The sequence below is a fragment of the Vombatus ursinus genome, unplaced genomic scaffold (assembly GCF_900497805.2).
Source record: "Vombatus ursinus unplaced genomic scaffold, bare-nosed wombat genome assembly UNPS02014798.1, whole genome shotgun sequence".
Classification (NCBI taxonomy): Eukaryota; Metazoa; Chordata; class Mammalia; order Diprotodontia; family Vombatidae; genus Vombatus; species Vombatus ursinus.
Window position 1 is genome coordinate 46,458,866 of NW_020954576.1, and position 12,714 is coordinate 46,471,579.

The 12,714-nt window shown below is 42.3% G+C and overlaps 1 protein-coding gene across 2 annotated transcripts in view; it reads left to right on the plus strand.

The window, feature by feature from the left end:
- Positions 1 to 3,145: 3,145 nt before the first annotated feature.
- FCAMR (Fc fragment of IgA and IgM receptor) overlaps positions 3,146 to 12,714 on the plus strand; it is a 13,922-nt gene continuing 4,353 nt past the window's right edge. For both annotated transcript variants that reach the window (XM_027870766.1, XM_027870765.1), the window contains exons 1-4: positions 3,146 to 3,372; positions 9,474 to 9,534; positions 10,113 to 10,451; positions 12,102 to 12,305. In XM_027870766.1, the coding sequence (XP_027726567.1) occupies positions 3,337 to 3,372; positions 9,474 to 9,534; positions 10,113 to 10,451; positions 12,102 to 12,305 (640 nt within the window). In that variant the 5' untranslated portion in view covers positions 3,146 to 3,336. The remainder of the gene's footprint in view (positions 3,373 to 9,473; positions 9,535 to 10,112; positions 10,452 to 12,101; positions 12,306 to 12,714) is intronic.

Here is a 12,714-nt window from a genome sequence, read left to right on the forward strand (position 1 = left end):
TGTTACTTATGTTAATATGTATTGGGTTTATTTTTGTTATTTTTAAATGAATTAAATATTTTAAAATTTTATCAGTTTTAATTTCATATGTAGCAACATTGATATATTGCACATAAACAAAATATATTTGGGGTCCTTAATAAGTTTTAAGAGTGTAAAGTAGTCGTGAGATCAAAAAGCTTAAGAGGTACTAATCTAGAATCTTCCACTCTAATACCTCATCATGGTGGGTGGCAGAGGTAGGGGAAGGAGAGATGACACTGGGTTTTTAAAGGACTGGCCAGCGGAACACTGTATTTGGCTGATCCCACCAAACTGGCAAAGTTTTGGATGCAAGCCAAATATGTCTGTTAGCCAAGAACTGGACAAACTAAATGTGAAGAGGCTCATCTCCATAAGGCTCACCGCAGGATGATGAAGTTGTTTTCGCCACATCAACTCATCAACATTGTCTACTAAAAATGCCTGCTTTCCAAGGGCCAGTCTAGCTCAATACGGAGAATCTCATCATCAGTAGTCCGGCTTTTGATGAGAAATACTATGGCCATGGCAACCTACATTTAAAACAAAAAAAAATATAAATGACCCCTTCTGTTTCTATAGCAATAATGGCACTCTGGTAGAAAGAAAGACAGAGGGCACTAAGAATCACAGAATTTTTAAGCCCATCTGATAAATATTAGGGGGCAGCTAGGTGACACAGTGGATAGAGTGCTGGGACTGGAGTCAGAAAGAATCATCTTTCTGAGTTCAAATCTGGTCTCAGACACTTACTAGCTCTGTGACTCTGGGTAAACCATTTAACCTTGTTTGCCTCAGTTTCCTCATCTGTAAAATGAGCTGGAGAAGGAAATGGCGAATATTCTAGTATCTCTGCCAAGAAAACCCCAAATGGGGTCATGCAGAATCAGACATGACTGAAAAATGACTGAACAACAATTAAATATTAACATAGGAGTTGGTAGTCTAAATATGAGATCTTCTTCCAGTGACCATAGCAATCTTGACATTCTCTCTACAAGCAAAATCAGAAGCAGAGAGATGTAAGTTCAGAAAATAAGCTAGTTATGTGTCCTGAGGAAAGAACAATGAATGGATAGCCCACGTGCTCCATTGGTGTCCATGTGATGCTAAAAGGTCTAGACATTCCAACTATAAATGAAATCAGAAGCAGAGTGATATATAGCTAGAAATAAAGGTGGGTTGATCAGATAGAGTGAAGGATAGCCAATGGGCAGCCAGCATGTTCCATGCAATGTATGTGATATCTAGCATTCTAGACATTGTAGGTAGCATAGCAGATAGAATGTTAGACTTGGTGTCAGGAAGGACTCAATTCAAGTTGAGCTTCAAATACTTAATAGCTGTGTGATTCTGGACAAGTCAATTAACCATCGTCTGCCTCAGCTTTCTCATCTGTAAAATGGGGATAATAATAGCACTTACCAAAAAGTTGGACACAACTGAAAAACAACTTAAAACCTCATAGAGTTGTTGTAAGGATCATAGGACACTATACGTGTGTGTGTGTGCATGTGTGTGTGTGTATGTGTGTGTAGATAGATAGATCCATAGATATAAAACATTGCAAACTTTAAAGCACTAAATAAATGTTAGCTATTATTATTATATTATTATTATTAAATGAAACCAGAAACAGAATGATGTATGATTAGAAAAGATGGTGAGCTAATCATAATAGTGATGGATAATCAATAGACAGCTAACATACTGCATGTGGTAGCCATGCAATGTCAAGTGATCTAGAGGAAAGTGCCCAGCATATTGGATCGGCACATAATCCCTTGTAGAGGATTTATACAAAGATGTATTTAAGAGTCCCAAGGGAGAAGGCTGTATAGATGCATTGTTTCTACTCCACCAGGCAGAATACTGAGATTACTGAGACCACAAATGCATCATAGCATCGAAGTTTATGAAATGTTTTTTGATGCCAGGCTGTCTTCTGCTTGCTAACCCACACATCTTGGGCTCCCTTGCAGTTGGTATGCACTCTGAAAGAATAGATTCATTTTAGTTCCAGAAACAGACATAATAAGGTCAATCTGTTCCATGTTTTAAAAAAAACTACTTGTTGTTTTCAAAGGAAAACAGAGGCATTTTCTGCCTTTTGGTAGAATCACTCAACTCTAGGAGCCTAGGTAATAATTTTTGTTTATAAGAACCATTTGTCTTGGTATATCATCATAGCATGCCCTGTCTTGGGTGTGAACTCCCATCCAGGTGCATGTGCACTGATTTCATTCTAGTGCCTTCCCTCTCTGTATTATTTCTTATTTGTTCTAGATAAAGCTTGTTTGTTCATCTGCATTTGCTTCTTGTCTTCCCCATTAGACTGTGAGCCCCTTGAGTCAGGGACTGTTTTTTGCCTTTCTTTGTATACCCAGTACTTTGCAGTGTCTGGCACATAGTAGGTGCTTCATAAATGCTTAATAACTGACTGACTGACAAGGAAGTGTGAGTAGCAGGCCAGACATGGTCAGTAGCAATTCAGTCCAGAGAAGAGGCCAAGTTGTCTCCCTAGGATGGAATAGTAAGTGCAGTGTGGTATAGAGAATAGTGTTAGACCTGGAGTCAGGAAGACCTGGGGTCAAAACCTGCCTCTGACACTAATTGGCTGGGTGACCCTGGGCAAGTCACTAAAACTCTCCAGGATTCAGTTTCTGCAGTTGACTTCTAATGTCCCTTAGAGCTCTAAATCTGTGGTTTATATTGTTGTTCAATCATTTTTCAATTGTGTCCAACTCTTGTGACCCCATTTGAGGTTTTCTTGGCAAAGATACTGGAGTGGTTTGCCATTTCCTTCTCCAGCTCATTTTACAGATGAGGAAACTGAGTCAAATAAGGTTAAGTGACTTGCCCAGGTCACACAGCTAGTAAGTGACTCAGGCCAGATTTGAACTCATGAAGATGAAATTTTCTGATTCCAAGCCCAGTGCTGTTACCACTGAACCACCTTTATGATGGAGAGCCAAATGACAGGGGAATTCCTCTTCTGGATCTTGAAGTTTTCCCTACTTCAATGCCCATATTATTGCATCACTCATCTGGTTGGGGAAGTGGGAAAGGAGGGATTGCCTTCCTGGCCAGGAAAGGCTTAAATGCTAGACTGAGAGCAGTTCTCTCCCTCTCAAGCAGAGGTATAGAGCTTGGGTGAGTGGGAAGGAAGGACTTGAAAGTGGACACATTCTGGTGGCTGCTGTCACCTCATCTATTAAAACTCAGCTCCATCTCAAGATTTGAAGAAGAAGGATCAGAATATCAAGATATCTGGTTCTCCAAGGAGGTAAGGGTGCTCCTAATTCCTGATCTGAGATGGAGAACACCCTGATTCAGCCCACAGGACAAGGGGTGAGTGAACACTCAGATGTCTTCCTTCCCAGGTATTTTTATCCATAGGCCAGGACATTGACATAGAGCAATGTCCAGACAGGTTGGGATCATGGCTTCCCCAGAGCAGGCCAGTGCATGCCCTTGTGATCATAGGTTTCAGGGGTTCAGACCATCTCTCTTGCTCTTATTCTTTCCCCTCACAACAACAGAGTTCTGCCAAAGATCTTTGGGATAGAGGGATGGAGAGAAAGAAGGAGGCAGAACCAGAAATTCAGTGGAAAGGGTGAAAGATTTTGAATCAGAGGTTCTGGGTTCAATTTCTCACTGCCACTTAATTACTATCTCTGAGAGGCTGGACAAGTCATTAAAATGTTCTGGGGCCTCAGTTTTCTCATAAATAAAATTAGATGGTGGGGTGGGCCAGATAACCTCTGACATCTCTTCTGGCTTAAATGTGTGATTCTAATACCCTGGATTTGGAGGGTATAAGAAGGTGTAGGTAGAGCCTCAGGATAACATCATCATTTAAAAAGACTTTCCAAAATGGGATTATGGAAAGGACCTCAGTTTCTTCATCTATAAAATGGAGATAATAATACTTATGCTATCTATTTCCCAGCACATCTGGAAAGTGCTTAGAATAGTGTCTTGCTCATAGTTCAGTATTCCAAGGAGCCTATAATTGAAGTTGGCAAGTAGAGCCTGGAGTGGGGAAGACCTGAGTTCAAATCCAGCCTCAGATGCTTATTAGCTGTGTGACCTTAGGCTAGTCAATTACTTAACCCTATTTGCCTCAGTTGCCTCATCTGTAAAATGAGCTGAAGGAGGAAATGACAAACCACTCCAGTATCTGCAAAGAAAACCCCAAATGGGGTTGTGAAGAGTTGGACATTACTGAAACCACTGAAAACAACAATAATTGAAGTTCTCCATGGGTATAGGCCTATTTACATCTTTTATAAATCTGCACCTGTTTATAAATATGATGTCTCTTCCGTTAGAATGTTAACTCCCTGAGGGCGGGGACTCTTTACTTTTACTTTATATCTGCAGAAGTGCTTAACTCAGTGCTTGGCTCATAGTAAGGATGCAGCTGTTCTTCTCTTTAGTAACTTATTTTAATGAATTGTTGTGGATGAAAAATCATCATCCTGTGGTCAACCTGAGGAAAGTGCTTTGTAGACCATAAAGCTCTAGAAGTTTAAGTTATCTTCTCCTCCCCTCCTCCTCATCCTCGTCCTCATCCTCCTCGTCCTTGTCCTCATCTTCCTCTTCCTCCTGCTCCTCCTCCTTCTTCTTCTTCTTCTTCTTCTTCTCCTTCTCCTTCTTCTTCTTCTTCTTCTCCTTCTTCTTCTTCTTCTTCTTCTCCTTCTTCTTCTTCTTCTTCTTCTTCTTCTCCTTCTTCTTCTTCTCCTTCTCCTCCTCTTCCTCCTCCTTCTTGTTCCTCCTCCTCCTCTTCCTCCTTAGAGATGACTTCCTTCCTTAGAGATGACTCTAAGATATGTGTAATAACTATTGGTTAGGACACACATTATATTCCTAAAGACACTATTGGGGGAATGTGCCCAGAGAGGCTAGATGAGACCAATTCCTTGGCTGTACTGATGATTTCCTGTGCCCAGGCAGATCGCTGAGGGACAGGGCTCTCACATTTCCAATGATACTTTATGTTCCAATGAAAAGCTTTCAATCTTAACTATATTTTTAATCAGGGTTCCCCTTTCACCAAGAGAAAAATTTTCCTGAAGGCCATTGCTATCCTATCTGTTCTGGCAGAAACGGTACCTGGAGATATTGCCATGCATAGTTTTATCCTCCTGGATAAAATTCCATTCAGACCTGATAATTTTCTACAGAAGCTTTTGATCTCATGGTGTATCATGCTTCCTCATTGCCCTGCCACAGGATCTCATTGCTCTCATTAAACTGAGAGATTGCTACCAGTTTGGACTTTGGAGAGTTATAGGGCAACATAGTAAAGATACTCTGGCCCCAGCATCTGCCAAGTCAGCCCTTATGGTTATAGAGATTAGTTATGGTAACTGAAGAGTTGGGGGGTTGGGGGAGAGGATGGCCAAGGAATCTAGCCCCAGCCCTGGCCTTTGAGATCAGTACAATAAGCTGGTAGGTAATTTCAGAACTCAAAATGGAGAAGAGTGGGAAATAGGTTGGCTCCTAATGCTTCTCTTCTTCCATTTGAGAATCACTCAACTTGACTTTGCCTGTGCCCGGTGCAGTAGGGACTGAAATATAAGTAGCTCATAGACTGAACAATACAGGGAACTTTTAACAAGCTCAATGATTTTACTATACTTGGCCTCCCTCAGGGACTCAGAGAGAAGGGTCTAGACAAAGAAGGAGTGGTCAATTATGGCAGAAGACCACTTTTCAAAGTCAGCTTTTTCCTCTTCTCCCAATGTCTCAATCTATTCCTCTTCTCTACTCCTTTCTTCTTTCCTTCTCTCCCTCTCTTTCTTTCTTCCTTCCTTCCTCCCTTCCTTCTTCTTCCTTCCCTCCCATTCTTTCCTTTCTTTCTTCCTCCCTTCCTTCTTCCCCCTCTCACTTTCTCCCTTCCTTTCTTTTTTCTTCATTTCCTTTTTTCCTTCCTTCCTTCCCTCCTCTTTCCTCCCTCCCTTCTTCCCTCCTTTCCTCCCTACCTTCTTCCCTCCCTCCATTTCTCCCTTCCTTCCTTCCTCCTTCCCCTCTTTCTTTCCTCCTCCCTCCCTTTCTCTCTTCCTTCCTTCCTTCTCTCCTGTTCTCCTTACCTCTTATCTCCTGTGTCTACGTACTAGGTCTGTCAGGGATACATGTCTTACCCCCTAACTTGTGATGACCCTCACACCTACAGAAACTGCTCTGGTCTAGGCTGAAATACAGACATTTTTCTGGAGGTTCTTCAGGCTTCTTTGTATTCCTTGTCACTCCTGTTTTCTGTCTTTGGTTTAAATCATAAGGCATTATGTTCCCAGTTCTCTTAAATATTTATTAGGGGAGATAAAGTTGATTCAATTCTACAAATATTTACTAAGAGATGTTAAAGGCACTAAAAGCATAGGCTCATAGGAGGTAATCTTAGAAGTAATTAAGGCCAACTTCCTCATTTTACAGATGAGGAAACTGAGTCACAGAGAGGTTAAATGACTTGTCCAGGATCAGTACTTTCTTATGTCTTGGAGGTGAGTTTGGGCTCTTAATTTTATTTCATTGATATGTTCTAATTTTATATCACCTTCAGTTCTAAATATATCCCTGCCCCCTCCTTTCCCCATTAGGAAAGAGGGCAAAAAAACAGTTCGCCCAAAACAACTAATGTGTCAGTTATTTTGGAGAGTAAAGCAATATACCACACCTAGAGTGCCCCACCTCTGAAAAGAGGAAAGGGAGGTACATTTTTTCAATTCTTACCCAGTGCCAAGTTTGGTGACCTGGGATTTTTAAAGGCTATGCTAAGACAACGTGAACCCTGGCAGGCTCTACCCAGTTTTAATTCTATTCTGCAAGTATTTCTTGAGTTCTTACTTGTTCAACATGGTGCTGGGCTCTGCAGGGACTCAGGGAAGTTTAAGACTTGGTCTCTATCCTTAGGGACATTACAATCTCTATGCATGAGAAGAACAGTGAAAAACAATAAAATTAATCTGAGAGATGCTGGCTTTGAATGTTGTGGAAGGGGATAGGAGGAGGAGAATATCAGTGTGGCTGGAACTAGACAGGAGATGCTGCAAGCAATGGGTAAACCTAACTCCTTCAGCAACCAAAGACTCAAGGAAGGACTCAAGCAGGACCTGAACCCAGCAGATAGTGGGATATCCATCTGATCCATGTACCATTCTAAGCTCATATGGCACAATGGATAAGTAGAACCTGGTAACAGCAAAAGAGAAAGTTTCTCCCCAAGGAATGAATTCTCCTCATTTAGGAGGAAGTGGGTCTGACCTGAGGGTCAGTGGAGGAGAGGGGAAGTGTCTGGAAACACAAAAGAGTCAGCATATGCCTTCTGGATATAGAAACTGGGAGATTATGAGAAGTCAAACTCAATGACAGCGAGGGAGTATTAATGATAATTAGGGCACAAGGAAAAACGATTCAGGAAATATCTATTATATGTCTACACTGTCCTAGGTGCTACAATCAGACATAGAAGGATGGAGTCCTTGCTCAAGAACCTTACACTCTGTGGGTGGGTGGGGGAAATAAAAACTTATACACAGTTAAGTAAATATTAAGTAAAAAGTAATCCAAAGTAATTGTTGGGGGAAGGAGAGAGTTCTAATACCTGTGGAGGGTCAACAAAGGCCTTTCCTAAGAGGTAGCACCTGAAATGAGCCTTGAAGGGAGGGAAGAGAAGATGGGAGGCGTAAAGTTTTATGATGCATTTACTATGTTCCAGGCATTATCTAAGTGCTTTACAAGTATTGCCTAATTTGCTCCTTACAACAACCCTAGAAGGTAGGTGTTGTTATTGTCCCTATTTTGCAGGTGAGGAAACTGAGGTAGTTAAATGACTTGGCCAGGGTTACACAGCTAGGAAGTGTCTGAGTCTGGATTTGAACTCAGACCCAGTGCTCTATTCTCTGCATCACCTAGCTACCAAGAGGTGGAGTTGATTGAGGTAGGAGAATATTATAGACATGAAGGACATGGTGTCAGGTGATGGGATATCACAGGAAACATCAGGTAGGTCAGTTTGGCTGTAATAAAGAGTGCATGAGGGAAAATAACATGAAATAAATCTGGAAAGATGTTATTGTTTGTTGTTTAGTTTTATCTGACTTTCCATGTCCCCGGTTGGGCTTTTCTTGGCAAAGATAACTACAATGATTTGCCATTTCCTTCTCAGCTCATTTTACAGATGAGGAAACTGAGACAAACAGGGTTAAGTGACTTGCCAATGGTCACAGAGCTAAGAAGTGTCTGAGGCTGGATTTGAACTCAGGAAAGTGAGTCTTCCTGACTCCAGGTCTGGTTGGAAAGACAGACTGGATCAAAGTTATGAAGAGATTTAAACACTGAGCAGAGATATTTGCATTTTATCCTAGAGGCAATAGGGAACCACGAACTTCCTTGAGCAGAGGAGTGCCTTGCTCAGATCTGTGCTTTAGGAAAATCAATTTGGCAGCCATGTGAAGGAAGGATTGAAAGGGGTGGGGAAGCAGGGAAAACAATGAGGATGCCACCACAATAGTATAGGTGATTGAATGAGATAACATTTGTAAAGCACTTGGCACATGCTGGGCACATAGTAGATGCTTAATAAATGCCTGTTCCCCTCCCCCTTACAGTGAGAGGTGATGAAAGTGATGGTAGTGTGACTGAAGAGAAGGGAACAGATGATGTTCTGGGGAGAGAATTATCTTTCAGAGAGGGCAGTTCCTGATAGTTTTCTATTCATATCAGTTAGGCAATCAACCAGTCTGTTTTTAGCCAACAAGCATTTATTGAACACTTATTATATGCTAGGCTGTGCCAAGCACTGGAGGTGGAAAGGCAAAAACACTGTTCCTACCCTTAAAGAGCTCACGTTCTGATGGGAGAGACAACATGTAAATAACTAGGTACAAACAAGGCATGTATGTGTGGATACAGAAAAAGAGAGAGTGAGAGAGAGAGAGACAGAGACAAAGAGACAGAGACTAGAGAATAACATCTCAGAAGGAAGGCACACACTAGCATCTGAGGGTCAATGGAGACTTGAGTTGAGTCTCGAAGAAAGCCGAGGAAACTGAGGCAGAAGTGAAGAGGGAGATTATTTTAGGCATAAGGGAGCAATTAAGGCAAAGGCATAAACAAAGAAAGGAGAATGGGAAGGAACTTTTAAGATCATTCTAGTGTCATGGACTCCTCAGGCACTCTGGTGAAGCATATGGAGCCCTTCTTGGAATGGTGTATACAGTACATAAAATAAAATACAGAGGATTACAAAAGAAATCAATTTTTTTGAAATACAGTTATAGAATACAATTATTTAAAAATAAATTCACCTGATCTATCCAACCCCATTATTTTATAGATGAGGAAACTGAGGACCAGAGAGGTAAAAAGACCAGCCCAAATTCACTCATTTGCCTCTTCTCAGGTCACATGTACCAGGTCACATTCCTTTGCAATGGTTTTTGCAGGGCACCTATCTCAGGGCAGGATGGAAAATGATTCCCCTCTTCATCTTATGTTTGCTTCAAGGTAAGTAAAGGAGAGAGCCTGGGGGTGACTCTTAGAATCCTAAAATGTTTAGATTGTCAGGCAGGCAAGACCTGTGATTCCATGCCCCACCCTGCCTGTACCCAAAGCCAACCTGCAAAGTTCAAGAGGTTTCTGATGGGCATCATGATTGCAGTCAACTCTTAGCCCAACCATACCCTTTTCTCTACCACGTAGCCAGGTGGCTCCTAGCCAGTTGCCATTAGAAGTAAACCAAAGAAGGTAATAGATACAGGCTCAGAGAGGGTGGGCATTTCCTTCCCCTATTGGGTGTTATGAGTCACTGTTGTCAAAGGGCAAATACATCATAAACAATTTCTATATGATCCACTTTAGAAGAGTCTCTAGGCCCTTTCTCTTTTTCTGGTTAAAATAGACCCTCAGAAATTTGTTTTGCTTGACTATGCACATTTATGACAAGATTTTCTTTTTCTTTTCTTTTTTCCCCAGTGGGGGTGTGGGGGAGAGGAAAAGAAATGATTTAAAAATTAATTTAATTTTAAAACATTTTTTGAAAAAATAGACTTTATCTACTCCCCCACCCCCATCCCTTCTTGCAGATACTAGTGCTTTGAAAGGTCCAAGACTGGTAGCTGGAGACCCTGGGGGAACGGTCACCATTAAGTGCCATTATATTCCCACACCTGTCAACAAGTACCAGAGGAAATATTGGTGCCGCCTGTACCCGCCTCAGAGGATCTGCCACACCGTCATCTCTACCAACTTCTTCATCAGGCAGAGCTATCGTGGCCGAGTGACTCTTGTGGACTTCCCCAACCGGGGCATGTTTGAAGTGACCTTGGCCCAATTGACATCTGAAGATGCAGGCTACTATCGCTGTGGCATTGGACGTAGAACAGATACGTTCTTCTTCAGCATGAATCTCACCATCTCTACAGGTACAGGCTTATGTTACACCACAATGCTTTATAGTGAAAACAGGTAGAGTGCAGTAGGGAAAGTACTAGGTCTAGAAACAGCATTTAGATTCAAATGATGACTTCCCCACTTACTACCTCTGTGATTGTGGGCAAGGCATTTCATTTCTGTGGGCCCTACTTTCCTCATTCACACAATGAGGAGATTGGATTATATAATCTCTATGCTTCCTTCCAGCTCTGATTCTGATACAGAGGGCAGTGAGTTCCATAGCAATAACATCATAAATGTGACAGATATGCTTCTTAAAATGTGGTCTATAACTTAAATTAGGAGAGTGGACCAAAAGAGATTCTATTGCTTGGGAAATTCTGAATCTTTCAGAATATTCTCTCCTCAGGACCATGCCTTAAACCCAAACCACTCTGGAGCTTATTGATTGGCCAACAATAGGTCCCAGCCCAAGCCTCATCTGATGGTTGCTCTTTGGGCCCTGATGACTCAGAGTAAATGTAAATAGCAACTGTTTCTGTTTTTAGCCAGGAATCCTGAGGGTCTTCCTCTTCCAGAAAGACTTTTTTTTAACTAAGTAAAAGAAGTTATTCTTTGTCTCATTTTTTGCCTAGCCTTAGTCACTGAATGGACATTGTCTCAGTGAACCTGAGACCTGGGAAAGACCTTAGCTTAAAAAGTCCAAGGCCTCCCACTGTATCTGGGGTCATCTCCAGTCATGCTGATCTATATCTTGACACTGGGCCCTAATGACTCCAGAGGATAAAGTGAGGCTGCTGACTTTGCATAGACCTTCCTCACTTAAATCCATGTAATTATATATTTTCTCTAATACACACACACACATACATATGTACACACACACACACACACACACATACAGTGCCTGATGTGGGATGAGAAAGCAGGTCTTCCTGACTCCAAATCCAGTGCTTTCTCCACTTTAGGTTGCCTTCTTTCAGATTGGCATCATGGAATCTGAGAGTTGGGAGTGGTAATCTAGTCCATCCCTGCACCAGAGGCAGCCAGAGTACTGGGCTCACCACGACCCTGTAAATAAGTATCATAGTCCTCATTTCACAGATCAGGAAACCAAGGCAGAGTGACTGGCCCATAGTAACACACCAGGAAATGGCAGAACTTGGACTCAAACCCTCTTCAGGCCTTCTTGTTCCAGTAATGCCCTACTCCTTATATTTATCCCTCTCTCCTCCCCCAATCACTCCTTCAAAATTCCCATTTCCTTAGTTCACCAGCAATTAGTTGTTAGAAGGAAAGCTCTTGATGAAATAAAGCTGCAACTCAAGGAAGGAATATCTGATAGACTTATGAGGAAACTCTGAAGAGGGTTCTAGGCTGTAGGCTCTGTGAAGCCAGAGGATGGCATATGGGTAGTGGATGATTAGGGATAGAGGGAATCCTAGAAAATGGGATCATGGAATAGAAAGAGGAGATGGCTGCCCACTTCCCACCTTTGCCCTGATCTCTGCTGCACTAGAGACTATCGATGTTTTCTTAAATTTGTATGTTAGCTAATGTGCCCATTGGTGTAACACTTAGCTTGATTGACCAGTTTAACTGCTTCCAGCCAACTTAATGTAGCCTCTTTACAAATTCAAATGCACTTTCATTAATTAACCTGTGTCCTTTCCCAACAGCTCAAGCCAATCGTTCTTTAGATTCTTCCATCCTCAGAATTCCCTCAAGCATCATCCCCATGACAGCTCAGGCTACCAGAGGCCAGACCATTAACACAACCCTGCTTGTAGAGGGATGGGAGACAAGAACCAGCAGAAGAGGTACCACTCCAGCTGAAGTCACCCAGGCTCCAGGAACCATTGAAGTGACCACTACAGTTACAGGTGGACAGGAACTTGGCACAACTCTGCTTGTAGAGGGATGGGAGACAGGAACCAGTAGAAGAGGTACCACTCCAGCTGAAGTCACCCAGGCTCCAGGAACCATTGAAGTGACCACTACAGTTACAGGTGGACAAGACCTAGACACAACCCTGCTTCTAGAGGGGTGGGAGACAAGAACCAGCAGAAGAGGTACCACTCCAGCTAAAGTCACCCAGGCACCAGGAACCATTGAAGTGATCACTACAGTTACAGGTGGACAGGACCTTGACACAACCCTGCTTATAGAGGGGTGGGAGACAAGAACCAGCAGAAGAGACACCACTCCAGCTGAAGTCACCCAGGCACCAGGAACCATTGAAACAACCACTACAGTTACAGGTGGACAGGACCTTGACACAACCCTGCTTGT